General features: G+C 38.2%; 1 protein-coding gene across 3 annotated transcripts; it reads left to right on the forward strand.

Annotated features, from left to right (window-relative positions):
* The first annotated feature begins 3,010 nt into the window (after nucleotides 1-3,010).
* LOC149183526 (putative ABC transporter C family member 15) lies at nucleotides 3,011-22,791 on the forward strand. 3 transcript variants are annotated; one of them, XM_089417166.1, is made up of 11 exons: nucleotides 3,011-3,391; nucleotides 3,692-6,159; nucleotides 6,280-6,366; nucleotides 6,460-7,170; nucleotides 7,261-7,425; nucleotides 20,456-20,750; nucleotides 20,865-21,079; nucleotides 21,174-21,479; nucleotides 21,628-21,691; nucleotides 21,837-22,076; nucleotides 22,205-22,791. In XM_089417166.1, the coding sequence occupies exons 2-11, from the start codon at nucleotides 3,832-3,834 to the stop codon at nucleotides 22,309-22,311; spliced, it is 4,518 nt and encodes a 1,505-aa protein (XP_089273292.1). In that variant the 5' UTR covers nucleotides 3,011-3,391; nucleotides 3,692-3,831; the 3' UTR covers nucleotides 22,312-22,791. The 3 variants fall into 3 exon arrangements, with proteins under 3 accessions (XP_089273292.1, XP_089273293.1, XP_089273295.1); XM_089417167.1 differs by having other exon boundaries at nucleotides 3,721-6,159; XM_089417169.1 differs by having other exon boundaries at nucleotides 3,770-6,159.
* Nucleotides 22,792-23,965: the final 1,174 nt, after the last annotated feature.

Consider the following 23,965-nt stretch of genomic DNA (forward strand, 5'->3'; position numbering starts at 1 on the left):
TGTTAATATAAACAATATTAGTTAATCACATTTTTTTATTTTTGTTAATGATATTTAATAATACAATATTTTATTAGTTGTTTTATTTTTGTAATAAAATCTGTATCTTTTTTTTTGTTTAATTAAATTAGATACTAGCTATTATGTAACCTTTATCTAATAAAATAGTTATTAAAAGAACCATTGTTTTAATTTATATTAAATCATTTAAATTATATTAAAATTTTAATATAATATATATATATTTTTTTTATGTAAGCTTTGGTAAGACCCATCTCATTTTTTACAATCTTCATTTTACAACCTGGACAGGATTCGAACTTGGGTGGGGGGTGTGAAAGCCATCCACTCCAGCCATTACATCATGCATATATATATATATATATAATTCTTTATTCTTTAATAAATATATATTCAAAATTTAAAAAGGAAATTAAATATTTCCAATAAACCCTAACTTTTTAAACTTTTGTTAAAAAATTATCTACTTTAATGTATTTTTATTGAATATTTTGAATTCATTATCATCCTATAAAAATTTATTTATTACAATTAGTCACTCCACTTGTATGGTAAAAGTAATAAATTACAATTAGTCAGACTCCACTTATATCGTAAAAGTAATAAATCATGCGTCTTTATTCATCTATTTTTGGATTTTAGTGAACTTTTTAGGCGATAAAGTTTATGGTAATTTAATTATTAATTTATAATTTTTTAGGCAATTGTCTATAACACGATTTTTTGAAAGTTTTTTTGGCGGGTTTTTCCGGTCGAAATCCGGCAGGAATTTATTGGAATCGCAAGTTTGATAGCTAGTTTCTGCACAATGAAAGTGTTCCAGGGGTTTTTCAGGATGCTAATCCAAATATGCAGTTAAAAAACCATTTTAACTGCAACAAATCAAGATTTAACCTCAATTTTTTCCGGCGGATTCCGTCACCGGAATCTCCAAAAAGTCGCATTATAGACAACTCCATTTTTTAGTGTGGTTCAATCCTTTTCGGTTTATTGGCAAGATCTAACTTCAAGGGTTTCGAGTAGATTCGACCTCTGATCTCCCGATGGCGTGGCATGGTTTTTGACCAATTGAGCTAATCTTTGAGGCTATAATTTATTTTTTTATATTAAAATGTAATTTTTAAAAATAATTAAAAAGTAATTTTAAAAAATAAACAATTATTATTACAAAAATAGTTATGACAATTTTATAGTAAAATAATGGAGTTGTTTTTAGTGTGAATTTTTGGATTTTTATGTTGAAATGTGGTAGAAAAATTTGAGGTGAAATTTAGATTTGTGTTATTTAAATTGGCATTTTGACTGTATATAGAAAAAAAGAAGTAAAGAAGAAAGAAATTTTAAGGTTTAGGACGCTAAAGATAGCCTATGGGACATAATGCTTCTTCATCCGTTTGATGTATTCCACCTTTTTCTATGAAGCTTCAAAATAAATGCTCGGCTAAAGATAGCCTATGGGACATAATGCTTCTTCATCCGTTTGATGTATTCCACCTTTTTCTGTGAAGCTTCAAAATAAATGCTCCCAGCGTCTCGACAAACCCATGCTAAATAGACTATCCCAAAAGCTAGCTGCTAGCATATCTGCATAACTTTCCTTGTTGTCTTTGAAGGCCTCACATTCTAAAATGAAATGTTTTTCTGTTTCCACTTTCCTGGAAGAACAAAAAATGCATACTCTTTCCTCCCACACTCCCTTTGGCCTTTTCTAGCGTCCTGTTTCACAACGGAGTTGATGAGAATTAGTCCTTAATTGAGCAATAAGAATTTTGGGTCTCCAAGAGATATTGGCCTCTATGTATGATTTTGGTTGATGACTATGAGTGGGATTAAACACTTCAATATAGTAATTTTTCTTTCTTCCTAGCTGTTTATCCCAAGTAAGCTTGTGAAACTTTTCCATAACAAAAGCTTTTATCTCTTTGCTGTTTATGGGACACACGTTCAAGCAAATACCCCATTTACTAAACCAACAAAAACCCCATTTACTAAACCATTTGTTATTTTGCTCCATCCAAGTTTTTTCGCTCTTGCACAATCTATCATTAAATACAACCTTAGGCCATCTACCCTCTTCCATTTGCTCAATTTTTTTTAAATACCACATGACTTGCACCATAGCAATTCCTTCAATAGGAGCAGTTCCTGTTTCACTTAACAAGATATCATAAGGAACTGCATTTTTAAACTTAAATTTGTTTGTAATCAAACGCTTCTGAATTTTCTCAATTTGTCTCCACTGCATGTCAGATGCTGGCTCATAGTTCACAACCATAGAGAATCATCGGAATCACTAGAAGCCCAAAAAAGTTTGAGTGGTTTTCTAGTCCCATAACTCTGCCTCTCTACACCTATTTTGAAAAGCATAAAATGCTTTCCAACCCCCCAAAGTTCTTTTCTTTCTACAACCATTCCAGCGTAGATTTTTGTTGAAGTCAATTCCGAGGTATTTGTAATCCACAACTTCTTCCATAATGTTGCCTTCAAAGTAGAGCTTATATTGGTTATGTTTTCTTTTTTTAGAGAAGACCACTACTTTCATTTTGCTGATATTGACTTGCATTCCCACACTTCTACAAAAATGCTCAAGGGATAGTAAGTGCCCTTGCAAACTAAGCTTGCAAATTAACAATCATAATAAGGTCATCTGCATAAAAAATAAGCCTTATAACAAACTTACCCAAATAGATAATGTGACTCCGTTGCAATTTAACTATTCCTCAAGTTTGTTGTTATATAAACAAAAAAAATAGAGACAATGGATTCAGCGATTTCAATAAATTCCTGCCAAATTTAAAAAAAATATCACTGAAAAAACCCACCCTAAAAACTTCTAAAAAATCACAGTTTAACCACTAGTAAAACAAAACAATTCAATTGAAAAACATAATGGGTATCAACGATTTTGACTAAATCTGGTGCTTGCTTGGGCAAAAAGTTCTCAGCATGTTGAGACTATATCGTTGTTTGAAGTGACTGTTGTTGTTTGTTTTATTTATTGGTTTAATAAAATCTCATTGAGAATTCTTCTCAGTTTGAGAGTTTTCAGTGAGTAAGAGTGCATGTCAAAACCATAAATCTAATAATGGAAAGTGATGGGAGAATAGTTTTTGCCGCCTTCTTGGAATATCAAACATCTATATCCTTGAAGACAACCAGAAGTTGCCAAAGAAAAGAAATACTAAGATTCTGAGCAATTATTATTCAGCATCGTCTGTGTGTTTTTTCTGAATTCCATTTGTGTGGTATACCTTGGATTTCGGTTTGGCGATGAAAAATAGTAACAAAGTCAGCTATTTAAGGCCATTGTTTCCTTCGGGGTGAAACGTGTGCTCCAAGAGGGTCAACGCCATTATTAGCAGTCGTTACAGTAAGTTCATAACTGTTCCAATCTGTGTTTATTTTAGGTTTGTAAATTTACTTGTTTAGTGCTATATATGTTGAATCTGTTTTGATTAGTTGCAGAAAACACACACTCGAGAGTTTCGTACATACAGGCCATAGAATGAACATTCATCTTAGAATAAATTTACTGGGGTTTGTTTATTTAGAAATCCTAGAAAACACTGGTTCTTTGGGCACTCAGTAAACTCTCTGATTTTGCAATTGGATAGAAATAAATAAGCAAGTTTAGGGAAACATATTTTGGAACTCATGATTGGTTTTCTAGTTTTTTTTTGGTTCTTGCATTGTCCTCAGGGTAGATGCAGTTTGAGCACATTTTGATTTTGCACTGGCGGTAGCTCAGGGCTGATTGCAGAAAACATTCGAAGAAGATTTTTTACTTTGGAAATTGCCGAAAGTATACAGATGGGAGGACCTGAAACTATAATTCTTAGGCCTTTCTTTAGGCATGCACTTGCACTTGTGTTTCACTTGCTCATCATTGCTTCTTTCATTCCGGCCCTTTGCTGGAGAAGATGGGCAGGTTGCAGTAACAGGGCATCGCCACTGCTTATTGATGGTTCCTCCAATCCAGCTTTTACTAAAAAACTTCGATTGGGTTTAAGGTATAAGCTCATCCTTTGTTGTTGCATCTCTCTAGCTGTTTGCCATACTGTAATTGGCTTATGGAGCACTGTGTACTGGTGGCTGAAGAAAAGGGCTACCAGTTTTCCTGCTGAGGCAGAGTATATTGTTCAGGCACTGGCTTGGTATATAATGACATATTATGCTTATCATTCTTTCAGAAAAGGAAGGAGAGAGAAGTTCCCACTTTTATTACAGATATGCTGGTTCTCATCATTCATTTTGTTTACCTTTTTCATCATTCTTGACATATTACTCTTGAAGGATCGGAAAATTATTTATCCCTATGCTTGGGTTGATATAGTGGCTCTCTCTATTTGCACCTTCTTGTGTTATGTCAGCTATTGTGCTAGAACCAGTACAGATTCATTTACACAAAGTATTCAAGAGCCTCTGCTGGAAAGCGCTTCAGAGAAAAGGGAAAATATTAAACTGGTTACTCCTTATGCAACAGCAAATTTTCTCAGCCTTATGTCATTTTCTTGGTTAAATACTTTGCTTGCTGTAGGGTTTATAAGGCCTTTACAAATAGAGGATGTGCCTCATGTTGCAGATGCTGATAGTGCAGAAGTAGTATATTGTGCATTTAGAGATCGATTAGAAGCTGAAGGCGTTATTGACACTCGGTCGTTGGCAAAAGCCACACTTCTATCTGTTTGGAAAGAAGTAGTCCTGAGTGCATTATTTTCAGCAATATTTATTTGTGCATCATATGTTGGTCCATATTTGATGGATACCTTTGTACAATATTTATATGGAAGCCAACAGTTCAGATATCAAGGCTATGCTTTAGCTGGTTCTTTTTTTGTAGCAAAGCTCACAGAGTCTTTGGCACAGCGCCAGTTATATTTCAAAGTGCAAAAGATTGGTATACATTTCAAAGTAGCTTTCATGGCTGCAATATACAGGAAAGGTTTGCTTCTTTCTAGTCAAGCAAGGCAAAGACATACAAGTGGTGAGATTATAAATTATATGAGTGTAGATGCTGAGCGTATTGGGGATTTCAGTTGGTATCTACAGGAGTTTTGGAGTGTGCCTCTGCAGGTTCTTGTGGCCCTGTTTGTTTTATATAAGAGCTTAGGCTTGGCCTCACTTGTAGGGCTATCAGCCATAGTGTTAATTATGATTGGAAATTTACCTCTTGGAAATTTGCAGGAAAAGTTTCAGGATAAGATTATGGAAGCAAAAGACAAGAGGATGAAAGCCACATCGGAGACATTGAGAAACATGAAGATATTAAAATTACAGGCCTGGGAGATCAAATTTCTACAGAAGCTAGAAAATTTGAGGAAAGTTGAATGTAGCTGGTTGCGGAAGTATCTCTTCGCAGAAGTTATGTTAACATTTGCCTATTGGGTAGCGCCCTCATTTGTGTCAGTTATTACTTTTTGTGCCTGTATGCTGATGGGGGTGCCTTTAACAGCAGGCAGAATTCTTTCTGCTCTTGCAATTTTCAGATTACTTCAGGAGCCTATATATAACCTTCCAGACTTAATATCTAAAATTGCCCAGACTAAAGTGTCCTTAGACCGTCTTGCTATATTTCTGCAAGAAGAAGAGTTGCAATACAATGCAATAGAACATGTATCCAAGGATAAAACTGATATTGCAATTGAGATTCAACATGGAGAATTCTCTTGGGACCCTGCTTCTTCTAGTTCGACTCTAAGTGAGATTGAACTTTGTGTAAACAAAGGTATGACAGTTGCAATTTGTGGAACTGTTGGTTCAGGAAAGTCAAGCCTCCTAGCCTCCATACTAGGGGAAATACCGAAAATTTCTGGCACACTAAGAGTGAGTGGCACACAAGCTTATGTTGCTCAATCTCCATGGATACAAAGTGGGAAAATTGAAGAAAATATTCTCTTTGGGAAGCAAATGGAAAGGGCCAAGTATGAGTGTGTACTTGAGGCTTGTGCTTTGAAGAAAGACCTTGAACTGTTCCCCTATGGTGACCAAACAGAGATTGGAGAAAGAGGCATTAATTTGAGTGGTGGCCAAAAGCAAAGAGTACAACTTGCACGAGCAATATACCAAGATGCAGATATCTACCTCCTTGACGATCCTTTCAGTGCTGTTGATGCACAAACAGGCAATCATATTATTCAGGTAAATCTTTTAAACAGATTAGAAAACTCCTTTATAAAAGCACCTAAAGTATGATGTCAACAAGATTGCTTATAACCAGACTTTTTAGACCTCTCAGATGTTGAACTTTTTATGTGACAGGAATGTCTTCTTGGGATTCTAAGTACGAAGACTATATTGTATGTAACCCATCAAGTCGACTTTCTTCCAACTGCAGATCTCATTCTTGTAAGTAGTTTTTAATCTTCATACCTTTTTGGAAAATGAGATATAGAGGAATCAAGGCTTGAGAATCTGCTTACTTATTGGTTTCTTTGATAGGTAATGCGAGATGGTAAGATTGTCCAAGCTGGAAGTTATAGCAATATTCTACAGTCAGGTCCACACTTTTTAGAGTTGGTTGGTGCACACCAAAAGGCTCTGGATGCCATGGATGCTAACAATATTTCTTATAACAAAGGCACATCATCACATATTGTTACAACACAATCAGATAATTTGAAAGCTAATCTAATGGATGAAGCTAACCTAGAAGGACTACAGGAGAATGATAATACTCCATATACAATAGAGGAAGGGGGTGATTGGGAAGAAGAAAATGGAAGATCAAGTGGGTCAGATACCCAAAATAGGAAGGCACAACTTGTGCAGGAAGAAGAAAGAGAAACAGGCAGGGTTAGTGCATCTGTCTATTGGTCCTACATTACTGCTGCATACAAAGGAGGCTTAGTACCTATCATGTTATTATCACAAACAATATTCCAACTACTACAAATAGGTAGTGATTATTGGATGGTATGGGTGAACCCTGTAACACTTGATAGCGCCCCCCCAGTTAGCAATTCTCTTCTGATTGGGGTCTATATTGCCCTGGCATTAGGCAGCTCATTATTTGTTCTGATAAGAGCAATCCTTCTCTCGGTTGCTGGATTTAAGGCAGCAAACTTACTTTTCAGCAACATGCACAAGTGCATCTTCCATGCACCAATGTCATTTTTTGATGCAACTCCTAGTGGGCGCATTTTGAATCGGGTCAGTCAAAGCTTCCTTTTTCTAGTTTCCTGTTTCATAGAAATGGAGTGAAATTATGAAAGAGGTTAACATGTCTCTGACCATTCACAGGCATCAACGGACCAGAGTGCAGTAGACCTAACAGTTCCTTTTCAACTTGGATCTTTAGCTTTTGCATTTATACGTCTTGTGGGAATCACTGGAGTTATGTCTCAGGTTGCTTGGCAGGTCTTTGTTGCGTTTTTACCTGTTGCTGCAATTTCCATATGGTACCAGGTATGTGTTTCCCTCAAAGACTCTGCCGCATGCCATTGTGTAATGTCCCAAGGGGATTTTTCTTGCCCATTACAATATCACAAGATAATTTCTGCTAATCTTAACATTATTCCAATCAGAGATGATATATATTATACAGTATATAATGATGCAGCCAAACAATAGTTTTCACAAAACAACAATCGTTCACCTCTCTTTCAATTCTAGCAGTTACGTTTAGGGCTATTGCACTAGTAATCCAGGTTGCTTAACAATCGCAATCATGACATTATTGAAAGCACAACTATAACATTCAACCAAGAGTTCAAACAAAGGAACCAGTTTACAAATTCAATATATCCTGTAGCTTAAATTTCTTACTCTAATACTAATATATCAGTCAATTGTTGCTGTATTATTTTACTGTCCTTACCTGGTAAATGAATGTACAGGTCACCATACAGATCACCATTAAATCCTCAACCCCTGCGGCCTCCTGACAGAACTCTCAAATGCCTTACTGACCTACTGTTTGGCTTCGGTGCCTCAGAGGCAACCTTCCGCACCGCAAGAAATCAGAGTAACTCGCTGCCTTTCTTCAATCAAACTTTAGAGACCAGACTTCCACAGGAAAGACCTCTGCTGCCTTGAGACAAAAATTATTGACCAATATAGAGGCTTGTTTCCTTGCTTGCCAAAACAGACCCTAGTTGCTTCAAGATATGATGCTGTAACAAAACAGGGTAAGAAAAAGGAGACTAGCTAGGGTGGGATCATCTCCACCGAAACTAATCTAGGAAAAAGGGGTCTTAAAACCCTTAGAGCCGTAGCTCAAAAGAAACAGAGATATTCCAATCCAAATCAACGATGAGAAAATGATTCTATCTCTCTCTTATTTATAGATTCCTCATGGGGGCCTCTTTTCCTTAATATAATGTGATGGGTTACAAGTGTAGCTCCCAATTCTGGCTTTTTGCTCCAACTACCGCTCCAACTACCCCAAATTTTCCCAATATTGCCCCAAAGCATTGGATAATGGGTTTTCCCCTTTATCAATGACTATAGCCTACAGGGTTGGATAGGCTACTTCGTCTTCCCTTGGGTAATTAATCAATAGGGAATGTTACAGTCCCCCCTTCCCGACATTGCTTATCCTCAAGCAACTGTATGTTTGGGTGCTGCACAATTTGTCCTTCTATTTTCGAGGGTGACAAACTCCCTTCAATTCTTACAGTTTTCTTTGCAGCTGCCATAGCGAGAATACCAACACCCTTCTTTATTTCTTGCAACTCAATAACCATAATGCTGGTTGGAGGTGCCACCCATAATATGCCACTGGTTCGGCACTCCTGTAACACCTTAGCCATCAGGGTCTCACACTTTCTTGTTGCCCTGCCTTGATTCAGACCTGATAGCAGAAAGCTAGAGCTCTGGATTTTGAAGTTTCCTCTTTCTGGCTTAGTCCACCTATTTTTGCATCCAATTTAGCAGCTGAGATCCATAGAGGAATACATCCTGGACAATTATTGAGGCCTTGCTCATAGACCTCACGAGAAGCCTCTAAATTCCCAAGACTATCTTCAAGCTGTCCTTCATTAGCCACCATTTAAAGAATGCAAGACACCTTTTAGGCCCTTCAAGCTGTGACCTCTCTTGCAATGTTTCCTGGCTTTCTTTTAATAATTTTTGACTTCAGCCAGGCTCTTCCTATACCATCTCTCTTAAGGCCCTTGGTGAGAAGCATCCCTGTATAGAAATTCCTTGAAACCTTGCAACTGCTAATGAGAGCAAACTGATCACAAAAGACACAAGATTTCTCTACCAAAAATCTGCGGAAGGAAAACAATTAGAAACACATTCACGCATAGAACAAAAAATATATTTGGGGAACCCAACTGGGAAAAACTCCTGCTTGATTGTATTGAATCAACTGAGCAATCTGACCTATTACATAGAAACTGCTTCAATCCTGAAGCTTTGCTGCAATACTGATCAAATCTACACAAGACTTGCCCAACACTTAGGCAAATAAGGCCTGCTAGGAGCATCCTATTTCCTAGCACAAATCCTCCTTTAAAAATAGGAGAATTCCCTATTTCCTTGCTCAAATCCTAAGAGAAATTGCTTTGCCTTGATCTTCAAGGCTTCACTCAAAAACTTGTGTACAATAATAATCACAATTGTGCCTTCATCCAATCTCAATAGGCAATTCAAATTGCATGACCTACTAGGGCTAAATTTAGCAGCTGCTACAGTTAATTGAGAGTAAGTTGAGTTAACACAAAGTCAACTACTCAACTAAACTCATGTCTATATCTATTCTAGAAGTAGAGATCAGTTAACTGATAGACACTAGAAATAACTCCACTAGATAGCTAATTTTAGCCATCAACTAGTCCACAACTCACTGCATGCCATCTAACTCGAATTAACTAACAATAACTCAGTGATAGGCCACATCACACATGTTAATTGAAAGCTAACTCAAGCAACTATGAGACTGAATTCGAATTGGCATCTTTGACTAAGGCACAAGTCAAAGAAGCCATTCCTTGCTACATTTTCAACACTCCCTCTTAGCAAGGAAGGGATTCTGAACAACCCCAATCCTACCTCTATGGAACTCGAACTTGCCCCTTGATAGGGCCTTGGTCAAGATGTCTGCATCCTGCTGCTTTGTAGGAATGTACTGTAGCATAACAATCCTCCTCTGCACACAATCTCTAAGATGATGGTACCTGATGTCTATATGCTTGGACCTATCATGAAACACTGGATTCTCAAAGAGTTTTATGCAACTCTGATTGTCACAATGGATCAATGTAAGCTCCATCCCTTGACTGAAGAGTCCTATCGTCATCCATATAGCCTCGCAAGTTGTCTTACTAACAACCATGAACTCGACCTCTGCTGAACTGAGTGCAACTAATCTCTGCTTTCTATTGTACCAACTTACCAAGAAACTGCTGCTGACCCAATACTGAAGACTGCTCCTTATGTGCTCTACCTATTTGCGGGACCTACTTCGAAGATCCATTCTTTCCCACCATTTTGTGAGTTCACCACTTTAGTCATAAGTGCCATGTACCTTCGAACTAAGAAGAGAGTGCTTCTCTTGCTACTGTTGGTGCTGCAATATGCTTGTTGGATTTATTGTTTGGACATTTTGTAGCATAATGCCTAAACTCATAACAATGAAAGCACTTGATCTTGCTAAGATCCTTTTTTTTCTTGCCTCCATTCTGATTAGACTCGATCTTTCCTCGGGCCTTCTTGCCCTTGGCTTTCTTCCCTTTGCCAGCTAAAGCAAAGTTCTCCTCATCATCTATCCTAACTGAGACTCCATCCCTTGTGTTCCTCCTTATCTCTTTCTGCACAAGATCTGACCATAGTCTCTCCCAATCAGGAAGTTTATCTTTGCCATTCACTGCATCCTGGAAACTCTGGAAAGATTTGTGAAGCCCTAGAAGAGCAAGATTCACAAGATTTGTTGGTGAAACAGTCTCTCCAACACCTCCAAGTTCATACCATCAAACCTGTATAGATAAGTAACAATGGGCTCATTCTTGCCCATTCGAATGCTCCTCAATTTTTGCTTCAAAGCAAGCTTTTTGACATCACTACTGCTTTCAAACAGATCAGTAAGGGTCTTCCACATCTAGAATGGTGTCTCCTTCCCATGCAAATTTGGAATAATATGGTCTTTGACTCCTAGGATCATTCTCCTAGCTTTGGCAGTGTCCTTCTTCCATTGAGTCAGCTACTGTGCATTTGATGCAGGAGCTTTAGGAATATCATTCTTGATGTATTCCAAAACCCCATTATCATTTAATGCAACCTCCATTTTGTCTTTCCATGCACAAAAGTTTGAGGTCCCTTCTAGGGCATGCTCTATCCTCAAACCATAGGATGACATGATTCCCACACTTGTATAATTCTTGCACTAACTGATATTCTCTCCAATGCACTTTGAATCTAATCAAGGAATTCAGTCTCTATCTTGTTTTCAGCTATGATACATTGATACCATGTAGAAAATCCTTGAGACCTTGCAATTGCTAATGGAGAGCAAACTGATCACAAAAGACACAAGATTTCTCTACCAGAAATTTGCGAAAAGAAAACAATGAATAGAAACACAATCACACATAGAACACAAAATATATCTGGAGAACCCAACTGGGAAAAACCCCTGCTTGATTGTATTGAATCAACTGAGCAATTTGATCTATTACATAGAAACTACTTCAAGCCTAAAGCTCTGCTGCAATACTAATAAACTCTACACAAGACTTGCCCAACACTTAGGCAAATAAGCCCTGCTAGGAGCCTCCTATTTTCTAGTGCAAATCCTCCCTAAAAAAATAGGAGAATTCCCTATTTCCTTATGCAAATAACAAGAGAAATTGCTCTGTCTTGATCCTTAAGCCTTCACACAAAACCTGTGTACAATAATAATTACAATTGTGCCTTCATCCAATCTCAATAGGCAATTCAAATTGCATGACCTACTAGGGCTAAATTTAGCAGCTGCTATAGCTAACTGAGAGTAAGTTGAGTTAACACAAAGTAGTGTTTTCAGAAATGGCCGAGCCAACTCTGACTCGGCCGAGCAAGACCGAGCCAAGGCCTGGCCTGGTTGGCCCAGTGGATGAAACAGAATGATTGGCTGGTTTGTTACCGAGCCAGTCACCGACTCGGTAACAAATCAGCCAGCTCGACCTAGCTCGTGATAACTCGTTCAGCTTGGTCACCCATGCACATGCACGACCAATGAGGTCTTTTGGGGGGGCAATTGGACCCCACAACCAATTCTAATTTGCTTAGGGTGATTTTGAAACCCATTTACTTCTCCAAACCCTATAAAAGCTACCCCCCCTCTCATTTCCTCACAGCTATCTCATTGCATTTATGTGAAAATTTGTGAGGAGTTTGTGAAGAGTTGTGGAGTTTTTTTTTGGAGCAGCAGTGAGGAGTCTTGGGAAAGCATTGGAGCAGCAATGAGGAGCTTCTTGGGCAGCCATTGGATCAACATTGAGGAGGTGGTTTGTGCCTAGAGGTATTTTTTTTCACTTTTTATTTTTTTGTGCAAATCTGTAAATTGAAAAGAGTCTTTTTTGTAAAAGAAATGAACATTGAAGCAATGTCATTTTTTTTGTTTTCATTTTTAGATTTTTTCCTTTAATTTCCAAGTCAAAAAATGGCTCCTAGAGTGAAAGATGTTGCTTGGGCATATGCTGAAATGGTTGATAATCAAATGCATTGCAAATTTTGTCATAGAAAAATTAAGGAGGGTCCTGGGGGCATTCATACACTGAAACAACACTTGGCTGGTATTAGAGGCCAAATTACTCCATGTGAAGCACCATCAGTACAAATTGGGGGGATTAGGAAGGAGTTGTTAAATAGCTTTGAGAAGTTTCAGGGAGAAAAAGCTAGGCAAAAAGAAATAGAGGCTGAAATTGGGAGGAAGAGGATTATACAACAAATGATGGCTACCAACCCCCATTTTGATTTTGAGGGCTCTTCATCTATCCCTTGTACTAATGCATCCAACCCCTTCCGCTATGTTCCTCCCTCTTTGGAGTCCATGCAAGAAAAAAAGGGTAAGGGTAAAATGAAAAAGAAGGGTGATATGAATATCAAAAGTTATTTCACTGTCACACCCTCCTCTGCATCAGATGCAGATGGTCCTCAAGCTAGTAGAAGTCATATGCAACCCACTTTAGATGACCATTGAAGAAAGAATTGAGGGAGTCTGCTTGTGATTACATAGCTAGATGGTGGTATGATGCTGATATCCCCTTCAATGCTTCTCATTCACCATATTATGAGCCTATGTTGGATGCCATATTTGCTGCTGGAAAGGGCTTCAAAGGCCCTACTATGCATGAGTTAAGGGGGTCTTGTTTGTGAAAAGAAATTTCCTCCATTGATGAGTATTTGAAAGATTTCAAAAGGTCATGGGCAAAAACAAGATGTACCATCATGTCAGATGGATGCACTGATCAAAGGAACCGTACCATCATAAACTTTCTTGTCTTTTGCCCACAGGGAACCATGCTTCTAAAATCAGTTGATGCATCTGATAGGGTGAAAGATGGATAATTGTTGTTTCAGCTGTTAGATGAGGTTGTTGAGGAGGTGGGGGTGGCCAATGTTGTTCAAATCATCACAGATAATTCCTCTAACTATGTTCTTGCTGGTAAACTGTTAGAGGAAAAACACAAAACCATCTTTTGGACCATCATGCTTGAGGATATTGGCAAATCAGATTGGGTCAAGAACACTGTAGAGCATGCCAAAAGCATAACAAAATGTATCTACAATCATTCATGGATTTTGAGCCTGATGAGGAAACACACAAGGGGAAGGGATATTATTAGGTCTGCCATCACTAGATTTGCAACTCATTTTTTGACATTGCAATCTATGCTTTCCGAACATAGAAACTTGCAAAAGTTGTTTTCCAGTGATGAATGGAATGAAAGCCATCAGTCTCACAAATAGGATGGCAAAGATTTGAAAAAGAAAGTTAATGAAGAAATATTTTGGAAAAAGGCAGCAGAGATTGTGAAGGTTGCTAAGCCACTGGTTAAGGTGTTGTGATTGGTGGATGGGGAAAGAGTGGCTATGGGCTTCATTTATGAGGTTATGTATCAAGCAAAGGAGCAAATAAAGACAACATACAAGGATAGAGTGGCTAAGCATGGGCCCATTTGGGCAATTATTGATGAAAGATGGAACAATCAACTCCATCACCCTATACATGCAGCTGGGTATTTTTTGAACCCAAGGTATCATTAGAAAGTTCTGGAGGCAGGAGCTTTGGGTGGGGAGGTTAGAGATGGATTGATTGACTACATTGATCACATGGTCCCTATGGAGAGTGATCAGCTGGAGATACATCGACAGATCACTTGTTTCAGCAAAGCCACAGGTACCTTTGGCAAGAACCTAGCAAGAATTGCAAGGGAAGCAAGTGAGGCAAGTAAACAAGACAATTTCAATTTTCAAATTCTCATTTTGTTAAATTGTTTATAATTTAAAAGTTGGATATGATTTGTAATTTTGTTGAGCTAACTCATTACACAACCATGTTTTTTGTAGCACAATGGTGGGATGCATTTGGTAGCCATTGTCCTCAATTGCAGAAATTTGCAATTCGTATTTAGAGTCAAACTTGTAATGCTACTAGGTGTGAGCACAATTGGTCTGTCTTTGAGAGGATTCACACAAAGAAGAGAAACCATTTGGATAAAAAACGGTTAAATGATCTAGTTTATTTCCAATACAATCTCTGGCTCAGATGCAACCAATTGCTGAACAAAAGCCCTGATTCAGATCCCATTGCGTTGGAAGATATTGATCCAACATCAGATTGGGTAGTGGAGAGTCATCCAACAGAGTTTGATTCTGATAAGGATCTTGATTTGGATTTACAGACAGAAGCATTAGTTGAAGAAAATGTTCAGTTGAATGCAGATCCACTTGTACCAGCCTTAGGCCCAGCCCCATGTCCTCCAGTTGCAGGCACTTCCTCTACTCAACCACGATGAAAGCGCATATCTCGTCTATCTCAGCATGCAGCTGTTGCGCAGCGTGCTAGTGCTACCACTTCTACTACTACAGTTGCAGTTGGAGATGATGATGATGAGGAGCCATGGGTTTCCCTGTCTGACTCTGATTCAGAGTCTGAGCCAGATGATGTTGGCTCCTCTAGCAGTAATAGTAGTATTGGTGACTAGTAATGTTTTGCAGTTTACTTTTGTTGTAGAGGCCATTTCTAGCCTCCTTGGTTATGTGTTTTTGTTTTGATCTCTATATCATCATTCATGTATGTATTGGACAGTGCACCGGGTGCCATTTTGATATAATGGATATTTTCACGAGCCTACTTTGATCATATGTTGTCTTCTCTCTATATTCTAAAGCTTTGTGTTTGGAAACATGAATGAAAATCTTTAAAATTACGTTTTTTTATAAAAAAAAATAATTAATGTATTTTTTACAACGACCGAGTCATTGAAATCAAACCGGCCGAGTCGATACCGAGTTGGAGTCAGAGTCGGAGCCGACTCTTGGCTGTTTCCGAACCGGAGTCGGAGTTTTAAAACATTGACACAAAGTCAACTACTCAACTGAACTCAAGTCTATCTCTATTCTAGAAGTAGAGATCAATTAACTGATAGACACTAGAGATAACTCTATTAGATAGCTAATTTTAGCCATCAACTAGTCCACAACTCATTTCATGCCATCTAACTCGAATTAACTGACAATAACTCAGTGATAGGCCACATCACACATGTTAACTGAAAGCTAACTCAAGCAAATATGAGACTGAATTCGAATTGGCATCTTTGACTAAGGCACAAGTCAAAGAAGCCATTCCTTGCTACATTTTCACACCCTGTTCCCTCAGGCTCATGATTTTCAAGCTCTAGCTTGAATGCAGCTAGTCAAATCTCCTTTGAGCTGGGTATTGTAGCATAAACGTCCTGCGAAATTGCTCGAGCAGATGGGACATCCCTGCAAGCCACTTTTCCTTACCTTCCATCAGCTATAGTACTTCTTGTGGACAATATGTCACTGCTTTTCTCTGTAAAGCATCCAAGGATTCTCTAGTTCCATGGCTCTTCTCTAGCTGGGCAGCCTTAAGCCAACTACTTTTCTTAGCAACAAACACTGTAGCGGTGTGTGCATAGATAGCACGTGCAGTTTCAATTGATCCCCTCTTCTTACATTCCTCTGCATCTGCAACCCATGTTCTCTTTCTAATAAACTCATGGAGCCTCTTTTGTACATCTCTTGTTTGGGCAAGAAGGCACTCCAAAGATCCAGGTTGAGGTAGCTGGCTTCTCTTTTCAATTGCTGATGTTGCTACTACTTCACCAACACATGTAACATCACAAGCACATTGTACAGAAGGTATCCTCGCTCGACCTTCTACCATGCTGCTGCAACCATCCCTTGTGATCAAATCTTCAATCCGCCTTTTGATTGCTTTAAAATCAGGCTTGAGCATTCGTCCAAGTTGCTCAGCACACCCTGTTACTGATTGTGCATGGACCACAACTTTCCTATCCTTCATGATTCCAACAATAAACACATCAATTGCATAATGCCCATCTTTGTCCATGTCTTCAATTATCTTCTTCTCATCCAAAGGAGGAAGACAAATCTTAATCTTTCTTGATTTATCAGTGAAATTTGCATTAAATTCAAAGTAATCAGATTGTGTGACAGTTTTTGTACTTGGCTCCTTACTCAGGATTTTGTGCTTAAATATGCAAGCAAATGTTGCAATCTAATAATATCTTCATCGGACAAATTTAGCTGAGATTTGTTTTCTAAACAGTCCAATCTCTTTGCGAAAATGAAAAGCAATGAAGCAGCTCCATGATACGTTGTCACAATAAGCCCCACCGATTTGGCATTAAAATTGCCAGAAGGATTGCATGTCCCCAGAGTATATCCATGCAAGCTTTCGATATTTAGTTTTTTTGATAGAATTCTTTAAATACCTTTACGCATTTTACCATCTTAGTAGGCAAATTGAGATTAAATGATTTGTAGCTGGGCCAAAATCCAGTAGTCAAGATAGTTACAGTCAAATCTATTCCAGGATGTGCGTGCACCTTATCATCAAGATATTTTTGAAACTTTGGTTGGTTTTACCATGCCAAAGTCAAATCATTAAGCATTCCGTCCATTTTTGACGTAAATTGACCTCCACATTATTGCTTCAATTTTGTTAAGAGACTCTTCTCCAATGTCTCTTCAATATCTTCATTGCTTAATTTTTCACTGCTACCCCCTTTCAATATGTTGTCACAAAAGGTGGCCAATAATTCTGCACTTGTGCTTCCTTCATCGTTTCTTCCTTGTTTTAGTTTCAAGCTGGAAAACCATATAAAGTCCTAAATGTGTTGCTGAGAAACAGAGGATAGTACTTGTTGTCCTTTACAGTTGATCTCAATCTCTTAATCGTTGTGCAACCCTAGCTTACTGGCCAAGTACTTCCTCACCATCAGTATTGTTATAGATCCATCTTTAATTATTAAATAGGCCTTCGAAATCTGGGCAAGAAGCATTCTCGATTCTGAGTATGTGCAACCTGCAGTATGAACCATAATAATAATAATAATAATATCCATTTTTAAGGTCACAGCCAAGCCAGACACCAAATTGGTGTATGAGACCCCCTTGTTTGTGGGACAAGGGACCCACCTCGGCGCAGCGATTTGACTGCTAAGTCTACGAAGGCATACATACTCTACCCCCTCTAGTTTTGAACCTGTGACCTCTTAGGAGGAAACACATGCTCTTAACCGTTAGGCCCACTCAAGCTGTATAAACCTGCTTCCCGTCTTCTGTACTTATCCTTGCATTTTCAGTTACAGAAAATGGCCACAATCCACAAGGTAACTGCACCAAAGCTTCTCTTTGTTGTGATTGATAGCTAGATAACGGTTGTGTCTATGGTGGGCATCTCTGAAATTGGGTTCTACCAGACAACCCACCTGAGAACAATCTTCTGTTATGAGCTACCTTATCTGAAACACCAGGCCGAATAAACTCTCCAAAGCTTGTCTTCCTAGTCCATGCAAGTTCCTTATTTCTGCAATAATCCCGAGGTTGTTTTTTATCTATGATATCCTGTGATAAAGCCAATGGTCCTGAAATTGGGTATAGAAAATCAGATCTCATCTCTTGGCCTCCCTGCTGACTAACTTGATAAATGCCTGAGGTGTACGCAGTGTAAAACAAAGGTTCTGATGTAGAGAAGGGCAAGCTACTGGTCTGCAGATATGGCTGATGGCAGGAGGAGTTCAAGGAAATAGTATCCTTCTCATTCTCCTACTCTTCAAAAACCTTGACAAGACGTGCAGCTTTTTCCCCCTCAGCTTTTTTATGCTTCCTATGAAGACCATTCTGCCTTAAAGCGGATTTTCATTGGCATCAACTGGCTTTGATGACAGTGTGTTATTCTAAATGGTTGTATCCTCACCACCACATGACCAGATGTCAATATTGTCTTCAGGCTCTTGTGTAATTGCCTTTTCAAATGATGATGTCCCACTGTTACCATCTACAGTTGTTCCATTGATAGGTATAGTGATTTCCTTCATATTTGCGGTTGGTTTGCATGCAATAGATGCAGGAGATTGATCGGGCTGTTGAGTAACAAGTACACTTGGGTTTTCTTTTGGGATGGACATGGTGTCTGCCTTTGGAGTCAACAGAGACGTTGTCCTTACTTGAACAGGCTTTTCATTAATGGGCAAACTAGATATTCCTTATTGAACAAAAGGAGAAAATTTCCCTCTTTGACCAATAGACATTTGCGGCATTGCTGGAAGAGTGCCAAATGGATTTGTTAGAGGTTGTGCTGTAGTGGCCATTGTATTCTATTGAGTGGGTAGCCCAAAGGTGCTATGCCCAAAACCTGGCATTGATATGCCATCAAATCCACCAGATCTAAGGGATTGATCTCTTTTATTCTTTTTAGGAGAGTATAGCCATGACCAATCATTTGGGTGTGCGTTCGTCCATGCTTCAATCCGTTTGACACGATCTTTGAATTGTTGCAAAATCTTGGCATGCTTCTCCCATAAGGGAGAAACTAATGTTGGCTGCCACATTTCACATAACCCTCCAGGCTGGAAGGAGAGCCAACTCAGATACCACTGTAATGTCCCAAGGGGATTTTTCTTGCCCTAGGGTTACAATATCACAAGATAATTTCTGCTAATCATAACAGTATTCCAAATAGAGATGATATATAGTATACAATGATGCAGCCAAGAAATAGTTTTCACAATACAACAATAGTTCACCTCTCTTTCAATTCTCGCAGTTACTCTTAGGGTTATTGCACCAGTAATCCAGGTTGCTTTACAGTCACTATCATGAATTTATTGAAAAGCAGAAGTATAACGTTCCACCAAGAGTTCAAACAAAGGAACCGGTTTACAAATTCAATATATTCTGTAGCTTAAATTTCTTACTCTAATACTAATATATCAGTCAATCCTTGCTGCCTTATTCTACTGTCCTGAGCTGGTAAATGAAAGTACAGGTCACCACTGAATCCTGAAGCTGTGCAGCCAGTCTTCGGCCTTGCGGCCTCCTGATAGAACCCACAAACACCTCGATGCCCTACTGTTTGGGTTCAGTGCCTCAAAGACAACCTTCCACACCACAAGAAATCACACAGTAATTCGCTGCCTTTCTTCAATCAAACTTTAGAGACCAGACTTCCATAGGAAAGACCTCCGCTGCCTTGAGACAGAAATTATTTGACCAATACAGAGAATTGTTTCCAGGCTTGCTAGAACAGACCCGAGTTGCTTCAAGATATGATGCTGTAACAGAACAGTTAAGAAAAAGGAGACTAGCTATAGGGTGGGATCATCTCCACCGAAACTGATCAAGGAAAAAGGGGTCTTAAAACCCTCAAAGCCACAGCTCAAAATAAACAAAGATATTCCAATCCAAATCAGTGATGAGAAAATGATTTGATCTCTCCCTTATTTATAGATTCCTCATGGGGGCCTCTTTTCCTTAATTTAATGTGAGGGGTTGCAACTTGCAAGTGTAGCCCCCAATTCTGGTATTTTGCCCAACTATCCCAAATTTACCCAATGTTGCCCCAAAACATTGGATAATGGGTTTCTCCCTTTATCAATGACTATAGCCTACAGGGTTGGATAGGCTACTTCATCCTCCCTTGAGCAATTAATCAATAGGGAACATACACATTGAAACTTTGTTTGTCTCTGAAACCTTATTTCCTCTTTTTCTTGCGACAGACGGATACCAGGGATATCAGAGCCTTATTCTTAGTCCAACTTATATAGCAAGGTTAACTCTGTGAACATACTGTAATGTGGGGAAATGGGCTACGATTAATTAGGTTAATAAATGTGCATATATATGTTATTCTGGTCACTTTTAATCAGCTGAATTTCACATTTTTCCTTTCAAATCACAATATTTTAAGAACTGATGGCATTTGTATAGTCTTAATATTTTCTGCTTGCAGCAATATCAAATAGTGACAGCCAGGGAATTGGCACGTTTGGTGGGGGTTTGTAAAGCTCCAGTTCTTCAACATTTTTCTGAATCAATCTCTGGTGCAGCCACAATCAGAGGTTTTGATCAGGAAGACCGATTCATCAGCACAAATTTACATTCAATTGATGTTTTTTCCAGACCTACTTTTCACAGTGCTGCATCCACAGAGTGGCTATGCTTGAGGTTGGACCTTCTGTCAACTTTTGTATTTGGCTTTTCCTTGGTTTTCTTGGTTTCTTTACCACAAGGTGCCATTGATGCAAGTGAGTACACAAAAACCATGACTATGTCAGATGCATTTGTCTTTTGTTTAACGAACTTATGTTAAAGAACATAACTCATTTCTATAATAAGTTAATTGATGGGCACCTTTTCAGGCATTGCTGGGTTGGCAATAACATATGGGCTGAACCTGAGTTCCTTGCAAGCCTGGATGATTTGGCTCTTATGTAATGTGGAGAACGAGGTTATTTCGGTGGAAAGGCTATTGCAGTATTCACATATTCCCAGCGAGGCACCCCTCGTCATAGAAGAGTCAAGGCCAAACTCTGATTGGCCACTAAAAGGAACAATAGATATTTGTGATCTTCAGGTCTGCACAAGTACTTGAAAATTAAAAAATCTTGTATCTATGGCTAGTCATTTACATAACTATGCTAAACTGATAGAAGTCGTCATCTTATCAGGTCCGCTATGCTTCGCATCTTCCGCTTGTTTTGAAAGGCCTTACGTGCACTTTTCCAGGAGGAATGAAGGTGGGAGTGGTGGGGCGGACAGGAAGTGGAAAATCTACTTTTATTCAAGCACTCTTCCGGGTTGTAGAACCATCAAGAGGCAAGATTCTTATTGATGACATTGATATCTCAAAAATAGGCCTGCATGATATAAGATCCAAATTAAGTATTATTCCACAAGATCCAACAATGTTTGAGGGCACTTTACGTACTAACCTTGATCCTCTTGGAGAGAACTCAGACACAGAGATTTGGGAGGTGGGTATTGTCTAACTGTCTCACCTATTGTTCAAAATGTAATGATTATGCCATCATAAATATAAGCTATCCCTTTTTTAAACAATATAAACATATTTTAGGCAGTCGTTGAGATAATCATGATGATTGGATTTTGTTTGCGTTGTAGGCTTTGAAAAAGTGTCAACTTGAAGAAATTGTGAGCGCAAAGGAAAATAAGCTAGATTCTTTGGGTTTGTAACTTTGTTCCATTCTTGCAGCTGCTATCGAACATTGAAATATAAATCAAGATTCCTATTATAATATTCTTGATGTCATAATCCCTTACTGGTTGATTTCAAAACCATATCCAGTCTAACATGATAATCTCCTTTGCAGTCACTGAAAATGGAGAGAATTGGAGTGTAGGACAGCGCCAGCTTGTTTGCTTGGGTCGAGCATTACTGAAGCGTACCCGGATACTGGTCCTTGATGAAGCTACTGCCTCAGTAGACAGTGCAACTGATAATCTTATACAACAAACACTGCGTTACCAGTTTTCTGACTGCACAGTAATTGCTGTAGCCCATCGAATTCCAACTGTTATACACAGTGATCTGGTTCTAGTGCTAAGCGATGGTATTGCTTTCATCATGTGACCTTTTTCTTAGTTGCTTTTTTATTATTATTTTTTTTCCAAATCTGCGTATTTTCTACATAATATTTGTGACAACTCTGATACTATGGTGAACTTTGTCCAAAACCAGGCAGAATTTCAGAGTTTGATTCTCCAATGAAACTATTAGAAGATAAGTCTTCATCATTCTCGAAGCTTGTTTCAGAGTACTCCTTGAGATCAAAAGTATCTCAATGAACTCGTACGATGCACAATGCGCTGAGATAAGTCACTCATGATGGTAACAAAACTTCTGTGTCCCTGTCTTTTCTAAGTACAGATCTGTTTCCCATCTATATTATACCACGCACATGGATTTCATTGGATGTGAAGCACAGCCTGACTTCATCAATGAGACATTGTAAAGATGACATCCTGAAAATAAGCCTGAGAGTGGAATTTGCATCTAGACCTGCAAGTCAGTGTAGTTTTTCTTCATAAGCGACATACATGGTCATTCTCTCTGAGCCCAAATCAGTTAGACTGATTTCAAATTGGGGAACCAATATAGCATTTTTGGTAATTTTCGTTCCATGTTGATTCATCTTCATGCCATTATGCAGCCTTCAATAGAAGGAAAAAAGAACATGCAGGGCATACTGCATTTCTTCCTATCTCGGTGACTATCAGTGATTCTGCTGATGTAAAAAAAAGAAAAACAGGAAGCCCAATGAAGGAGGCAGAGGACAAAGGATGTGGATTGATCACACTAAATTTATCTTTATGGGGTCTGTAACCAGTGTAGCTGCTAACTGGGGCCAAATCTTTGAGTTAGATATTGGTGAGCAGAACATGTGTGGGACTCGTAATGCAGCTGCTAGCTATCTACTCGGTTCACAACAATTCAACTAGTCATTTTCATTCAAATTTTCAACCAATTTTGGTTGTCGAACGTTTCAAAAAGTATAGTTCATAATTTACAAAAATTATTTGAAGTACAACGGATTTGTTGTGAAACTATGAGAAGACTTTATATATTTTCTAAACTTTTTTATAAAAGTTATGACTTTTTGTTTGTTAAATGGATAGTTGTTTGGTTTATAACCAGACAAATTGTATAAACATGTGACCTGACTGGTGCTTCTGATAACATGTTTAATTCAGCGGATACATGGAAAATTATTGTACAACATATTTGAAAATGTTGAATAATCATTCAGAATATGTCTCATGGAGTTGACATGTAAAAGCTTGCGTATAAAACTGTGAAATAACATTGTAAAGCAATTAAAGTGATATATAGTGAGAGAAAACAAAACTCATTCCTTGTTGCAGAAGTCTGTTTTGATGGTGGTGATACAAGATATTATGGTTATAAAGCCACGTCTATGAGAGAATGGTCAAGCCAAGAAAGCGTTATCAAGCAGGGCCAACATTGTTCTATTTAGGTTAATGTGTATGGGGCTATATTAAAATAAAATATTCAACAATGAAGGTTAATGTTTCAGTGCATATGTTAGATGATTCCAATCAATGTTGCACAAAGCAGGGATGTTTTCTGGAAGCGAAGTGTTAGAAGCGTAATTTTCCAAAAATCCAGGAAGCTAAGTGTCTTGGAAGCATCTATTATATATATATATATATATATATATATATATTTGCATTTAAATTAAAAAACATCCAAAATACCAAATTAGTTGTAGAAGATATGAAAACATGCATATTTGTACATACATCAAGATAGATATGGCATCCATTGTACATCCACGATTAATTATTCAAGCATCAACCATCTAGATTCTAGAAATTAGAAACATATATCAAAATTTTAAACATATCATAAAACATTAAACATTTAGAAGACCGACCTAGATCCATTTTACCCTGGATCTATCAAGTGCCGAGAGGGATC

This window comes from Pinus tabuliformis, chromosome 3_2, assembly GCF_031772625.1.
Source record: "Pinus tabuliformis cultivar Carrire ecotype Pingquan chromosome 3_2, CPIR1, whole genome shotgun sequence".
Lineage (NCBI taxonomy): Eukaryota > Viridiplantae > Streptophyta > Pinopsida > Pinales > Pinaceae > Pinus > Pinus tabuliformis.

Bases quoted from the DNA above. Each gene is read 5' to 3' on its own strand.
- LOC149183526 (XM_089417166.1), top strand. From the start codon at position 3,832: ATGGGAGGACCTGAAACTATAATTCTTAGGCCTTTCTTTAGGCATGCA. The intron at 6,367-6,459 runs GTAAGTAGTTTT...TTTCTTTGATAG, and splicing joins CAACTGCAGATCTCATTCTT to GTAATGCGAGATGGTAAGAT. The intron at 21,080-21,173 runs GTCTGCACAAGT...TCATCTTATCAG, and splicing joins TAGATATTTGTGATCTTCAG to GTCCGCTATGCTTCGCATCT.